The 13,299-nt window shown below is 36.3% G+C and overlaps 1 protein-coding gene across 1 annotated transcript; it reads left to right on the plus strand.

The window, feature by feature from the left end:
- The first annotated feature begins 5,722 nt into the window (after positions 1–5,722).
- On the plus strand, positions 5,723–8,618 carry LOC143627678 (uncharacterized). Its single transcript, XM_077097451.1, has 7 exons — positions 5,723–5,912; positions 5,969–6,062; positions 6,321–7,091; positions 7,335–7,620; positions 7,676–7,864; positions 7,973–8,115; positions 8,255–8,618. The coding sequence occupies exons 1-7, from the start codon at positions 5,723–5,725 to the stop codon at positions 8,616–8,618; spliced, it is 2,037 nt and encodes a 678-aa protein (XP_076953566.1).
- Positions 8,619–13,299: the final 4,681 nt, after the last annotated feature.

Consider the following 13,299-nt stretch of genomic DNA (forward strand, 5'->3'; position numbering starts at 1 on the left):
CTCACTTAAAAGGTGTGTCTATTGTGAATCCTTGGTCATTTCACCACAGCTCAAGGTTCACATATATCAATTCTTTAGACAGATCCTTTAGTGAGTTTAATGTTTTGGTCAACTTTCCAAAAGAGTGTATGAACCAAAATCAAAACAACTAATAAAAAACACAGATAATTGATGTAAAAAAAAGTTAAATGCATAGCATAAAATTCTTAAAAACCTATACTTAATTTTAGCATTATCGAAGTGTTATGATTATTATGTTTCTAAACATATAGTTTTTATTAACTTATGTCCTACGCTTTTTTATTACAACTTTATGGAATGGTGCAGAGACAAAGCCAAAAGTTGGGAAATATGCAGGATCATTTGTGCGTGAGGTTGCTAATGTAAAAGGCAATGCTTCTGAAGTAGCAGAACGGGTCGGGTCGGTGATCAAAACCCGATGGTCATTTTTTAGCAACAATATACACAACAGCCAATGCGATGTTGTTAAAGATGCAAAAGGCAGCATCTCTATTGCTGCTAATACAAGTTAATATGCATATTTATAGGTATTTAGAAATCCACTCATATGTTGCTTATTTTCATTTCATGGAGGATAGACCAATTTACAGAATCGAAAGGAAGAAGCAACATAATCACATGACCAAGAGAATAGAAAATAAAATTATCAAAGAAGAATTGTTAGTTTTCTGGCTCCTAATTGTATTTTCTAATACAAGGAATTGCATCATAAGAACGTGAATGGAAATTCGGGAATTTTATGGTTGGGTAATAACGTTTTTTGTCGTCAACTTAACTAAAATGATATGGTCCATGTCAATGACTTAATGAATAGTTTGTTCATTTAAAAGGTGATTGCACTAATAATTGGATAAGAGGAAATTCTGGAATTTTAATATTTAATTTTTTATTATATTGACAGTAGGCCTGTAAACGAATCGAGCGTTCAGTTAATTGCTCGTAAACTGTTCGGCGGGAAGTTCGTTTATGTTTGTTTATTTAATAAAGAAACAAACATGAACAAAAAATTTGTGTTCGTTTAATTAAAGAACGAACAAGAACACATGTTTCGTTCGTTCATTTACTTTCGTGAACATTCGTTTTTGTCCTCTTATTTATGTTCGTCTATGTCCGTTTACATATTAATAAAAAAAGAATTAAATATTATCCAGACGCACCATCTACTTAATGGTATTATATTTGTTCATTTGTGTTCATTTAAGCGTGTTCATTTGTTAGTTTATGTTTGTTTGTGTTCACTTACATATGTTCATATATGTTTGTTGAATTATGTTCATGTATGCTTGTTTATGTTCGTGAATTGTTCGTTAGATTTAAAAAAAAAACAAACATAAACAAGCATGAACATGTTCATTTCGTAGATAAACAAACTTAGACACATTTATTTGTTTGATTACGTGTTCGCTTTTGTTTAAAGTTAAATGAACGAGCACGAACATGCTGTAAGTCCTGAGAGAGGATCTTTCAAGGTGATATCAAATAACTTAATGATTAGGCGGAAACTAATCACCAGGCCGATTCTACAAAGCAAACACAAACACAAACAAACACGAAGAATAAGCTTCAAAAACACACGTATATTAATACGTCGAATGGTTAAGCCCTTAACAAACTTACATGGGTGGAAGATAAACTTGAACGAACAGCCCTACAATAGTAAATACATGTCCTAGACTACCAACTAGGCCCAAAACAAACTAAAGCCTGCCGAGATCAAATGATCTCGGTGTACATACGAAAGCCCAACTAAGCCCAATATCACAAAGCATAAACCATAATCTTTGTCCCAACAATCTCCCCATTGGTTTATTGCTTTATTCATGCTCAAGTATATCTGCATCTGCCGCATTGAGTGCACCTGCCCATAAGCCTTCACGATTAATTGCTCATATCATACCAGTATACTCCTTAGCAGCTAGCTCATACAGTGGATCAGCTGATATCTGAAATCTGCTACGAGTCTTGAGATCTTTCTCTCCAAACTTCAATAGATCCCTAGGATCAACAAGACGATATTGACCCTTATTCAATCTGATAATAACAGTGGCCGTCACACCATCATATGTCCAAAACTTCATTTCATCATGAGCTCCCTTAGGAAATCTCTTGGAGATCGGAATTGACTTCACTTTATCCGTTGGTGGCCACGTCACATTTACCATGGTCTTGTTGGTATGAGGGTCACGAATACCCTTGGCTTTCTTAAGGAAAGATCCGGCAGTAGGCATGCTTGGAAATCCACGTTCCACTTGAGAACTCAAGAACTTCCAAAACTTGTCAGCTCTTGGTTCATTGTACGGATTGTGAAACAGAGCATGAGATAAGTCAGTCAGATCGACCTTCGTCCAAGAGCCAAACCTTTTCATTTTATCATAATACTCGGTGCTACCAGATTTCCATTTTACCCACCGCATTTCTTTGTCTACCGCATATCCCCACGAAAGAACTCCAGACTGATCACCGTATTCATTAGAGAAGCTCTTTTGTAGATTTACAACAAATTTTTCAGGATGATCAGATGACACCACGTTCTGATTAGAATTCTTCCTTATCAACATCTTCTTCATTAATCGTTCCTTTTGTTCATCTGTCTTCGGTGGAGCAGACAAGTGTTTTTCCATTCCAACAGTGTGATCAATGATCCGAACATGGTGTTTATCCTTTTCAATGTCAGTAGCACTGCTAAATTCATCTCCAAATTTCTGAATAAGTTTCTGCTGAAGATCTAGAAACATCGCAGTAAGACTTCCGACATTAGCTTGAAGTTCTAGAATCTTTGAGTCTTTGTCAACATGGCTCTTTTCAAGCTCTTTAATGTGAACATCCTTTACAGCTGAATCTTGTTCAAGCACAAAAAGTCTATGTTGTAATGCCTGAATATCAACAGGCTCAACTTCTATAGCAATCCTTTTTCCCTTGTCTTGAAAATACTTATCTTGCATTGCCAAAATATAAGCCACCTTTTCAGCTACACTTAAGCTTTCTTGATTAATCCGATTAAATGATCCTGAAGGTTCAGTGTTGGAGTAAATATGAGCCTCAAAGTCAAACTCGTGCATAATGTCTTCTAGAATTGGTTCCTGAGTTTGCTGATCGATGGTAGATGGAACTTGAGCAACTTGATCCTCAGCATTTACGGGCTCAGTAATAGTAGGCAGTATAGTTGGTGTTACATCAGCAGCCAGCACACCCGGTCTCGGATCTTTCTTTCGTCTTTTTCGTGGAATGAGATCGGCGGTCGGCTCTTCTTCACCCTCATCTTTTGCTTGTGTCACAGTGACTGACTGAGGAGGCTTCAATGCAGTCGACTGGAGCTGTTCTTTGAATGTTTCAAATTCTTCGAGTTGTTCAGCAGTAGGCACAGACTGTTGTATCTGGTGCTCAATCTCCATGGGTTGTGACAGAGAAATATCAAAATCATCATCATCAGATAATACCTCAAAGGCAGTGACAAGCCTTTGAATAGGAACCACATGTTCCTCAGCAACAGCAGCACCAACATCTCCCACAATCACATTGGTTTCTGCAAATCTTCCAAATTTAACCAACGGATGAAGTCTTTGATATACTACTTTCGTCCCTTTCCTTTACTGTTTCATTAAGCCGAAAGTGCATGGTCCCAATGCCTTCATATCGAGCGTCTCCACTGATTTGATCAGATCAGGGTTTTTCTACTCAGTTTACCAACAAGGAATGCTTGATTCTAAAACCTGGTATCATTAAACCAGAGGAGTGGGTTCTGGTTAGATCTCAGAGAAATGATAATTCCTACCTGATCGACATGAACAAGAACTTTCCTGATGAAATTACATGTTTGTTTTCTAAATTGTCGGAACATAATGCCATGCTTTGGCATCGTCGCCTTGGTCATGCCAATATCAAAACCCTAAACCATTTTGCAAAAAACAATATTGTATGTGGCTTGCCAGTTAAAGATTTTGTGACTATCGAGAAGTGTGTGGCTTGTGTGTTAGGCAAGTATCATCGAAAAGCACACAAGCCGAAGCTGATTGATATATGGCTAAATATACATTAATCCCGTGTATATTTTATATAATATTTTATTAGTTTATGTTTGGTTTTTATTAGGATTTGTATACTACTAACATAATTGAATAATGTAGGTTTCGGAGGTTGATCGTGGTTAAAATGGGCGAAAAACGAGCTAAAACAAGTCAAACCGGTGAACCGGAGCATCAGAATTGAACCGGACCGCATCAGAATTGAACCGGAGCATCAGAATTGAACCGGACCGCATCAGAATTGAATCGGACCGGTCAGACCGGCCCCTCCCACATTGCCGGAGCGCTGCGCGGCCACAACTGGCTTCCCCGTCGCGCAGTGCGACGGCGATCAGAGTCCAAAAACTTCGATTTTTACCTGTTTTCGGCCTAGAAAACCTATTTAAACACCTCCAAACTTAACCTTAAACATACCCTGATACCCTAGCCGACCAGGATGAATTTGGGAGCATTAGAAGTGATATTTTTGAGGTTTTGGAGGCTTGGAATCATACGGTGGCGAGCATATTGATCAAGAACGAAGACCCCGGGTTTTATCGCCTTTAATCTTTCGTTTCTTTTATTTTCCACCATGATTTCGTTTATTATTATTATGTTTGATTTTAAGATGCTAGGCTAAACATTATAGACTGCCTAGGCTTATGATGAACCTACTTTGACGTTGTGTTTTGATTTGGGACTTATTTATCGTGATGGTTTTATGATTTAGTAAAAGGTTTACTTATATTAAATTGATGCGTATGGATATTTAGGATTGTTTGATTAATTGTTATTATTCCATAGTTGCCTTGATTATTGTTTGTCATTATGATAGGTTGCTATTAGGTCAATTACTTTGTGTTCTTGATTATTTTATGATTGATTTGCAATAAGATCATAGGAATAATAATTATTAATTAAATAAACTTAAGTGTACTGCTAACCTAAATCTGTAAAATGCTAGGTTATTGATAGGTCTTTATCATTTGATCTTGCTAGATTTAGTTCTTCATAAAGAGTCCATCTATGTTTGATTATTTAATTATTGTCTATTAAATCAATTAAATATTTTAAGCTGCCTTTGATTTCCGCGCTGTAAGGTAGGATTTCGTATAAAGGAACTAAATCATAAATAATTAGGTGACCGTAAGGAAACTTGATTTTTAATACTGGTGTGCGTTAAACTTATTAGAAACCATAGGTGCCTCTTGAGAAGGGTCAGGGGTCCTGTTCGGGCTTTCTCTTAGGTGTCTATTTTACAATCCCAGTCCATAACTAAATATTTTTCTGATTAATTAACAACTGAAATTTAGGGGATTCTAGCCTAGGTAGTTATCTCATCATCATCTGAATTAAGTCCAAGTTCTAAGTTTAATCGTTTTTTAGTTTTCTTAATTACTTTAAATTATCTTAAAATTAGCTTATTAGTAAAACCCCCCCTTAAACAAATAATATATAAATAGTCGTGTCTGTAGTTGAGTCTAGTTTAGCTAGTTTACGTAGTTTAAAGAGCCTCGTGGGTCCGATATCCGGACTTACTTAGCTGTACTATAGTCGACCGGTTCACTTGCCGGTTAGTAGTTTTAGTTAAGTTAAGAGTCTAGAATTATTACTTAGTGTCTAGATTAGCGTGTTTTTATTAGACTACTTTTAGCACATCACTGATTAATACCATTTCCAGCATCTTTCAGTTACTTCACATGGACTTGTTTGGGCCAGTTCATGTCTTGAGTCTCTCTCGTAATAATCATTGTTTGGTCATCACCTACGACTACTCTCGCTTCACTTGGGTGTTCTTTCTATCGAATAAAGGTGAGACTGCAGAATTGATCAAGAAGTTCGTGGTGCTTATGGAAAATCAATTGAACTTGAAGCTCAAGGGGATTCGCTGTGACAACGGCACGGAGTTTAAGAACTCTACATTGAATCATTTTTATGCTGACAAGGGAATTCTTCGTCAATACAGCTCAGCTCGTACCCGCAGCAAAATGGTGTTGCTGAAAGACGAAACCGTACTTTGATCGAAGCTGCAAGAACGATGTTATGTGATTCAAAGTTACCGTTATTCTTCTGGGCTGAAGCGGTCAACACTGCTTGTTACGTTCAAAATCGGGTTTCGATAAACAAATCTCAGATGAAGACTCCTTATGAAATTGTTTATGGTCACAAGCCCACAGTCGCACATTTTTGAGCCTTCGGTTGTCCGTGCACCTTATTAAATCTTGAGTCGACTCTGAAGTTTGAAGCCAAGGCAGATGATTGTTACTTTGTTGGTTATGCTGGTTGAACTGCCTACAGAGTCTACAACAAGGCATCAAAACATATTGTCGAATCATTTGATGTGCGCTGGCTCGAAGAAAATGAGACAGATGCTCGTGTGGGGCCTAACTGGTTATTTGACTATAACAAACTGTTCAGGCCATTCAATGTGTTTCTAGTAGTCGATTCAGATAACTCAGGTAGAGGAATTTCTACTGTTGTTGATGACGAAGAAGATGCCCCTATTGACACTCAAGAGTCTCTTATGCTGAGTGTGGACCCGTTTGAATCTTTAGACACCACTCAGCCATCATCAGAGAATTTGGAAGAGACCGTCATCGAGACTGTGTCCCCACAAAGGCCCTCTACAGCAGAGATTTCACCAGTTGAGGGGGAGCGTTTCATTCATCTGATATTCGGTAGCACTCTATTCCCTGATGCCTTTCCAAACGAGTATGTTGCCAGTACCTCGTACTCGCACAGTACAGCAGCATCGGGATGGAAGAACCCTCTCATTGAAGCCCTCGAAGATCCAACTAATTTACCAGCAAACTGTTCTGTTCCTGGTCACTCTATTCCATCAAGAATTCAACGGGATTACCCCATTGACAGTATTGTTGGTCCCATTGAAGCTGGCGTCTCAACCAGAAGTCAGACTGGAACAATCAACAATTGCTTGTGTTCTTGCTTCATTTCACAAATCGAGCCTAAGACAGTTGATATGGCTCTGCAAGAACCAAGCTGGGTTGACACTATGCATGAGGAACTTGATCAGTTTGAGAAACTCGAGGTTGGTCGAGCTACCCGCTGGTAAGAAGTCGCTGGATACAAGATGGGTTTTTCGTAACAAGCAGGATGATACTGGGGTCATTGTTAGAAACAAGGCAAGGCTTGTGGTTCGTGGTTTTCGTTAGGTTGAGGGTTTGGACTATACTGAGGTGTACGCTCCAGTGGCTCGTCTTGAATCCATTCGGATCTTCTTGGCATATGCATCATACATGGGATTCACAGTCTATCAGATGGATGTCAAGACAGCGTTCCTATATGGTGAAGTGAAGGAGGAAAATTCTATGTGGATCAGCCACCGGGTTTTGTGGATTCTAAGCATCCGTCGCATATCTATAAGTTAGACAAGGCTCTCTACGGCCTTCATCAGGCTCCTCGAGCATGGTATGCGACGTTGACAGCTCATCTTTTGGAGCACGGGTATAAGCGTGGAACCATTGATCAGACACTGTTCATAAAGATTGTTGGAAAGGATCTGATCTTGGTTCAGATTTATGTGGATGACATCATCTTCGGTTCTACCTGCACTACTCTCTGTTCTGAGTTTGAAGAAGTGATGAAGAAAAGGTTTGAGATGAGCTCGTTGGGGGAGATGACTACGTTTCTAGGTTTGCAAAATTTATGGATATGGTGGCAAATTTGAGTTTCAAGATTCCAAGAGTGCGGCGACTCCTATGGTTGAAAGACCTCTTCTATTATCAGATCCTGAAGGGAAACCCGTAGAACAAGCGTACTATCGATCTATGATCGGGTCCTTAATGTATCTTACCGCCAGTCACCCTGACATCATGTTCGCAGTTTGTCATTGTGCTCGTTTCCAGGCTAATCCTAAACTCTCTCATTCAATTGCTGTTAAACGTATCTTTAGATATCTGAAAGGGCAACCGAAGTTCGGTCTTTGATAGCCCAAGAATTTAGAGTTTGATCTGTATACTTTTGCTGACAGCAATTATGGAGGTCATGATATTGACAGGAAATCGACGTCTGCTGGATGTCACTTTTTGGGGGATCGGCTAAATCACAAGGAGTTTAAATCCATGATCGTTGGGTTGAACACCTATAGGATTTCTCACGCTTTACGAGAAAATCCTGTCATATGCAAGAAGATGGTGAATGACTTCTGGAAGAATGCGTCTATCAATCCAAGAGGTGCCGGAGGATTAGCTGTAATTGAATCGAACATTTAGAAACGGCCTGTCATTGTTTCTAAATCCATCACCCGTGAGGTGTTATTATTCGGGGATCAACCTCACTACCCCCACAGAGTTTCCTGTTGATGATGTTGCTGTGATTTCTAGAAGAATGAACTACGAAGGAGCTTACCCACCTGCCATCAAGAAGCTCTTTCATCCGTATTGGAGATTCTTAATTCATACGTTCTTTGCGTGTGTCTCGGGACGTAAAGGGCGTACTGATGAGATAAGCCTTACTCAGATGTTAGCTGCTACTGCTCTGATCATGGACTGGGATTACAACTACTCCAAGTTTGTGTTCGATGAAATGTTGAGAAACCTTCAAGGGAAAAAGAAAGAATTGTTTCTCTATAGATGATCTTTGTTTCTCACTATCCTGCTCTGATACCAATTGTAAGTCCCGAGAGAGGATCTTTCAATGTGATATCAAATAACTTAATGATTAGGCGGAAACTAATCACCAAGCCGATTCTACAAAGCAAACACAAACACAAACAAACACGAAGAATAAGCTTCAAAAACACACGTATATTAATACGTCAGGTGTTTAAGCCCTTAACAAACTTACACTGGTGAAAGATAAACTTGAACGAACAACTCTACAATAGTAAATACATGTCCTATATATAGACTACCAACTAGGCCCAAAATTAACTAAAGCCCACCGAGATCATTTGATCTCGGTGTACATACGAATGCCCAACTAAGCCCAACATCGCAAAGCATAAACCATAATCTTTGTCCCAGCACATGCCCATGTTTGTGTTCGTTCAGTTCATTTACTATTGGAGAAACAAGGAACAACATCTATCTTCTTATTGGATTTTATGGACCGGTTCGGTTAAGTCAACGCGGCTGACCGAGTTTTGACCCGTGAGAGTTACACCTTGGGTAACGAGCATAAAACCTGCTTAAATTGGTTAACCGGTATTTACACATTATTAACGAGATGGAAATAGATGGACTGGGCTTTGGAGTTTGAGATGGGCTTGGTGGCCCGGTTAGGTTTAACTTATTTATTAGTTAACTTAACAATTGTTTAGAGACAAGAGATTTGACAAAACCCTAGCCATATGTATGTATATATATATATATATATATATATATATATATATAGGATTAGGTTCATTTCAGAAGTGATTCTTATGGCGAGAAGTGCGAGAAGTGATCTCAACCATTAGATTATTAATCAATGGTTGAAACATTATTGCATTTATTATAATTAATAAAATTTGAAAGACATTAAAATAAATAAGAAAAGGGTAGTTTAGGTAGAATAAAATAATTAATCATTTAATTTATTTTATCTATCCCTAAATAAAAGCTCAAAGCATAAATATCACTAATTTATGATTTGTAAGTTACAATTTATTTATTTTATTATATGTTAGTGTAAGATTAAATTTTGTTCTTTTTTCATCAATAAAGAGTTTTTAATTTATAAGATTTAAGTAAAATAGAATCTTCATCTTTGATTACTCCTTTGTAAAAAAAAATAAAAATAGTTCGAAGATGTGTAAGATGGAAAAAAAAATATGTACGAATAAATTGAAAATGTGTAGGAAAAAAAATAAAATGTGTATGAGAAAATTAAAGATGTGTAGGGAAAAAAATTAAGATGTGTATGAGAAATTAAAGATGTGTAGGAAAAATTTGAAGCTGTGTAGGAAGAAATTAAATATGCGTAGGAAAAAATTGAAGATGTGTAGGAAGAAAAAAAAGTGTACAACGAATGTAGATGTGTAGGAAAAATAATATGTTGTGCATGAGAAAATTAAAGATGTGTAGGGAAAAAAATTAAGATGTGTATGAGAAAATTAAAGATATGTAGAAAAAATTTGAAGATGTGTAGGAAGAAATTAAATATGCGTAGAAAAAAATTGAAGATGTGTAGGAAGAAAAAAAAGTGTACGATGAATGTAGATGTGTAGGAAAAAAAATATGTTGTGCCTGAGAAAATTAAAGATGTGTAGGGAAAAAAATTAACATGTGTATGAGAAAATTAAAGATGTGTAGGAAGAAATAAAAGATGTGTATGAATAAATTAAATATGCGTAGGAAACATAAGAAGATATGTATGATGAAAAACATACGTATGAAGATAATTGAAAATGAGTAGGAAAAAAATTAAGACGTGTATGAAAAATATTAAATATATATAGGAAACATTTGAAGGGGTGTAAGAAAAAATTATAGTTGTGTATGATGAACTCAAGATATAGGGTAAAAACTTATAAAGATAAATTTATTGTTTTATGAATTTATTGATTTTTTAATTATTTTAGTTATTTTGATTATATTAATTATATTAGTTAGAAATGTAACTCATATGGTTTAATTATATATATTAATTGGAGAGAGAATAAATTTATATTACTTTAATATCCCTTTTCATATATTTTAATTATGTAAGATTGAAATTAAATGTGGCCCAGATTGACTTCTCGCTGTAACTTAACTTCTCGCATGATCCATCCCCCATACATACATACATACATACATACATACATACATACATACATACATACATACATACATACATACATACATCTCGGCCACTCCACCATAGCCGCCGGCCAGCCGCTATCTGCCGTTGCCTGCTGTCCGCCGCCTACTTCCTTGCCGCCGCGTCGCTGCCTGCTGTCCGTCGTGCCGCCTCCGCCGCTAACTACAGTCGATTTCGCTGCCTTCGTGCACCGCCACCGTCGGGTCTCATTTGGTCACCTATCGAAGTTTGTTATCCCTCGGTGCCTCAACCGGTTAATTATTAACCGAGGTAAAATTAATTATTGTCATTTAGATTTATATTTATTTGGTTGGTTTCGTATCGTACTCGTATTTTTTTGTAACCGGATCCTATAAGGTTCCATAAAGTGATGATTACTCGTTTATTATTCCGTTACATTCATGACAATATCTAATGAGATTAAATAATTATGAAACTGTAATTAAAGCAGGGTTTAAATGTTAAAATGTGACATTTGATACAAAATCAGGTATACCTTAGTGTTTACGTATTGAATAAACAATTAACCAGTTATTGCATAACGAATAACCAAACGGGAGTGGTATGACGAAGGGCCATCTATAAGTGATATACATTTATTATAAGCTAACATATTGATGTTATGGCCATAGTACAATAGCAAACCAGTTAAACGAAAACATACTCGTTTAACTATCCATTGTGACTTCAAACGGGAAAGATAATTACAAAACAAGCATTATATCTTTCGTTAAGACGAAAAATACCTATAAAACACTTGTTTGAAATGTTCTAATCGATCCATGAAAATACTTTGAATTTTACAATCAAATAGTATGTTTTTCTAAATTTACAAAACTTTAGCCGAAAAACACTCATTTTCGCACTGTTTGTCGTACATGATATATTTTTCTCGCCAAAAACCAAACCCAAAATAAAATTGGACTCGGGATTTTATGTTCGGGCATGCAAACGAGGCAAGTGGGCCAAAATGGAGCCTGAGGAGGCCCAATACCAAGCGGCTTGAATACCTACCCTTTATAGACTATAGCATTTCACACATTCTAAATCATTCTAAAAGACCAAAGTGATATTATTTGAAGTTGCTTCTGCTGTTCTTACAAAAACCCAGCCAAAACCCTAAGGTAATTAGCAAGTTTGATCAATTTTTAACTTATTTAAACAGGTTAAATTACATAGAAACATAGTTTGATTACCAAAAATTACTTCTAACCATGCAAAAAACCCTAAAAATGATCCATAAATATATTTTGATCATACACATGGTTAGAAATATGAATTAATAAGTTTTTTGGCCATAAACACGGATTAGAGGGCTTATATCGCGTTTTTATGGTTCAAAAGTTCGGTTTAAAACCCTAACCGAAACCCTTGTTTCAAGACTGGATTTTTGATGATACATGCTTGGTTTTGTGATATAGGACCTATAGTTACATTACTTAGAAGGACAAGAAACTGGAAAATTAAGGAAAAGACTTGAAACGAATGAAAACCGCAAAGGTATTACCGAAACACTTGTTTAGGGGCTGTTTAGGATTAGATTATGACGTGCTTGTTGTTAACTTGTAAAAATTTTCAGGGATATCAGGGACCATATGAATGAGTCCCTGTCCAAATTTGGTAACTTTTCAACAATTCAAGAATATTTGTCGAATTTATTACCGTTTGGGAACGTTTATTTGAGAAAAATACTTAAACTGCTTGAAAAATTATGAAATTTTGTGAAGAACTCTGGTATGGCATAAATATCACATATGAAATTTGGGGTCATTTGGAGAACCCTAGCTATGTTTTCTGGATTCGCGTTTATTCGAGTTTTTATAATCGTTTTTGGCTCAAAAAGGTAACTTGGCAAGATTGTTAGGTTCTAGAAATTTTACAGGCTATTTTGGGAGTTATTTGGATCACTCAGTAAATTTATCAGAAATTTCAGAAATTGTTTGGTATAAACGGACGATTTACGGGTTAGAAATAACATATAAAATGATTTTTTGTAAATTAATAAATATAATTCCAGAAATATTTCTATAAAAATCCACATATTTTAATTAGTGAATAAATAATTTTTTGTAATTAAACGATAAACGGATAATTAGTTGTGCTAATTTGAAAGTTAAACAAATTCAATTATAATAAAAGCCGCCAGGTTTGTGATTAACAAACCTGTTGGAATACCAGAACACCAAGAGTGATCAAAATTTATATTTTTGGGTTAACTGAGTAAAACCAAACTTTTTGTGAGAAATTCTGACAATTCGGATGGATTGTGCACATTTTTCTCCAAACCAAACTAAATAAACAGAAATGAGCCCTATAGCGAATCCAGACATCTAATCGATGATCTTCCTTTATAAATTTAATCATTTTATCAACCAAGATGTTTACCCAAGTTTATGTGGTCATACTTGTTTTCTAAACGCGTAAACGATCAACTTGGATCAGCAGGTAAAACGGTGAAACTGAGCCAAGTTCAGTTTTAAGCATTAGACATTGAACAACGTCACAGTCTGAGCCTATTGACATGTTCTTGGCG

The sequence above is a fragment of the Bidens hawaiensis genome, unplaced genomic scaffold, assembly GCF_021521415.1.
Source record: "Bidens hawaiensis isolate Kalapana, Puna unplaced genomic scaffold, B.hawaiensis_p1.1 tig00004702_1, whole genome shotgun sequence".
Lineage (NCBI taxonomy): Eukaryota > Viridiplantae > Streptophyta > Magnoliopsida > Asterales > Asteraceae > Bidens > Bidens hawaiensis.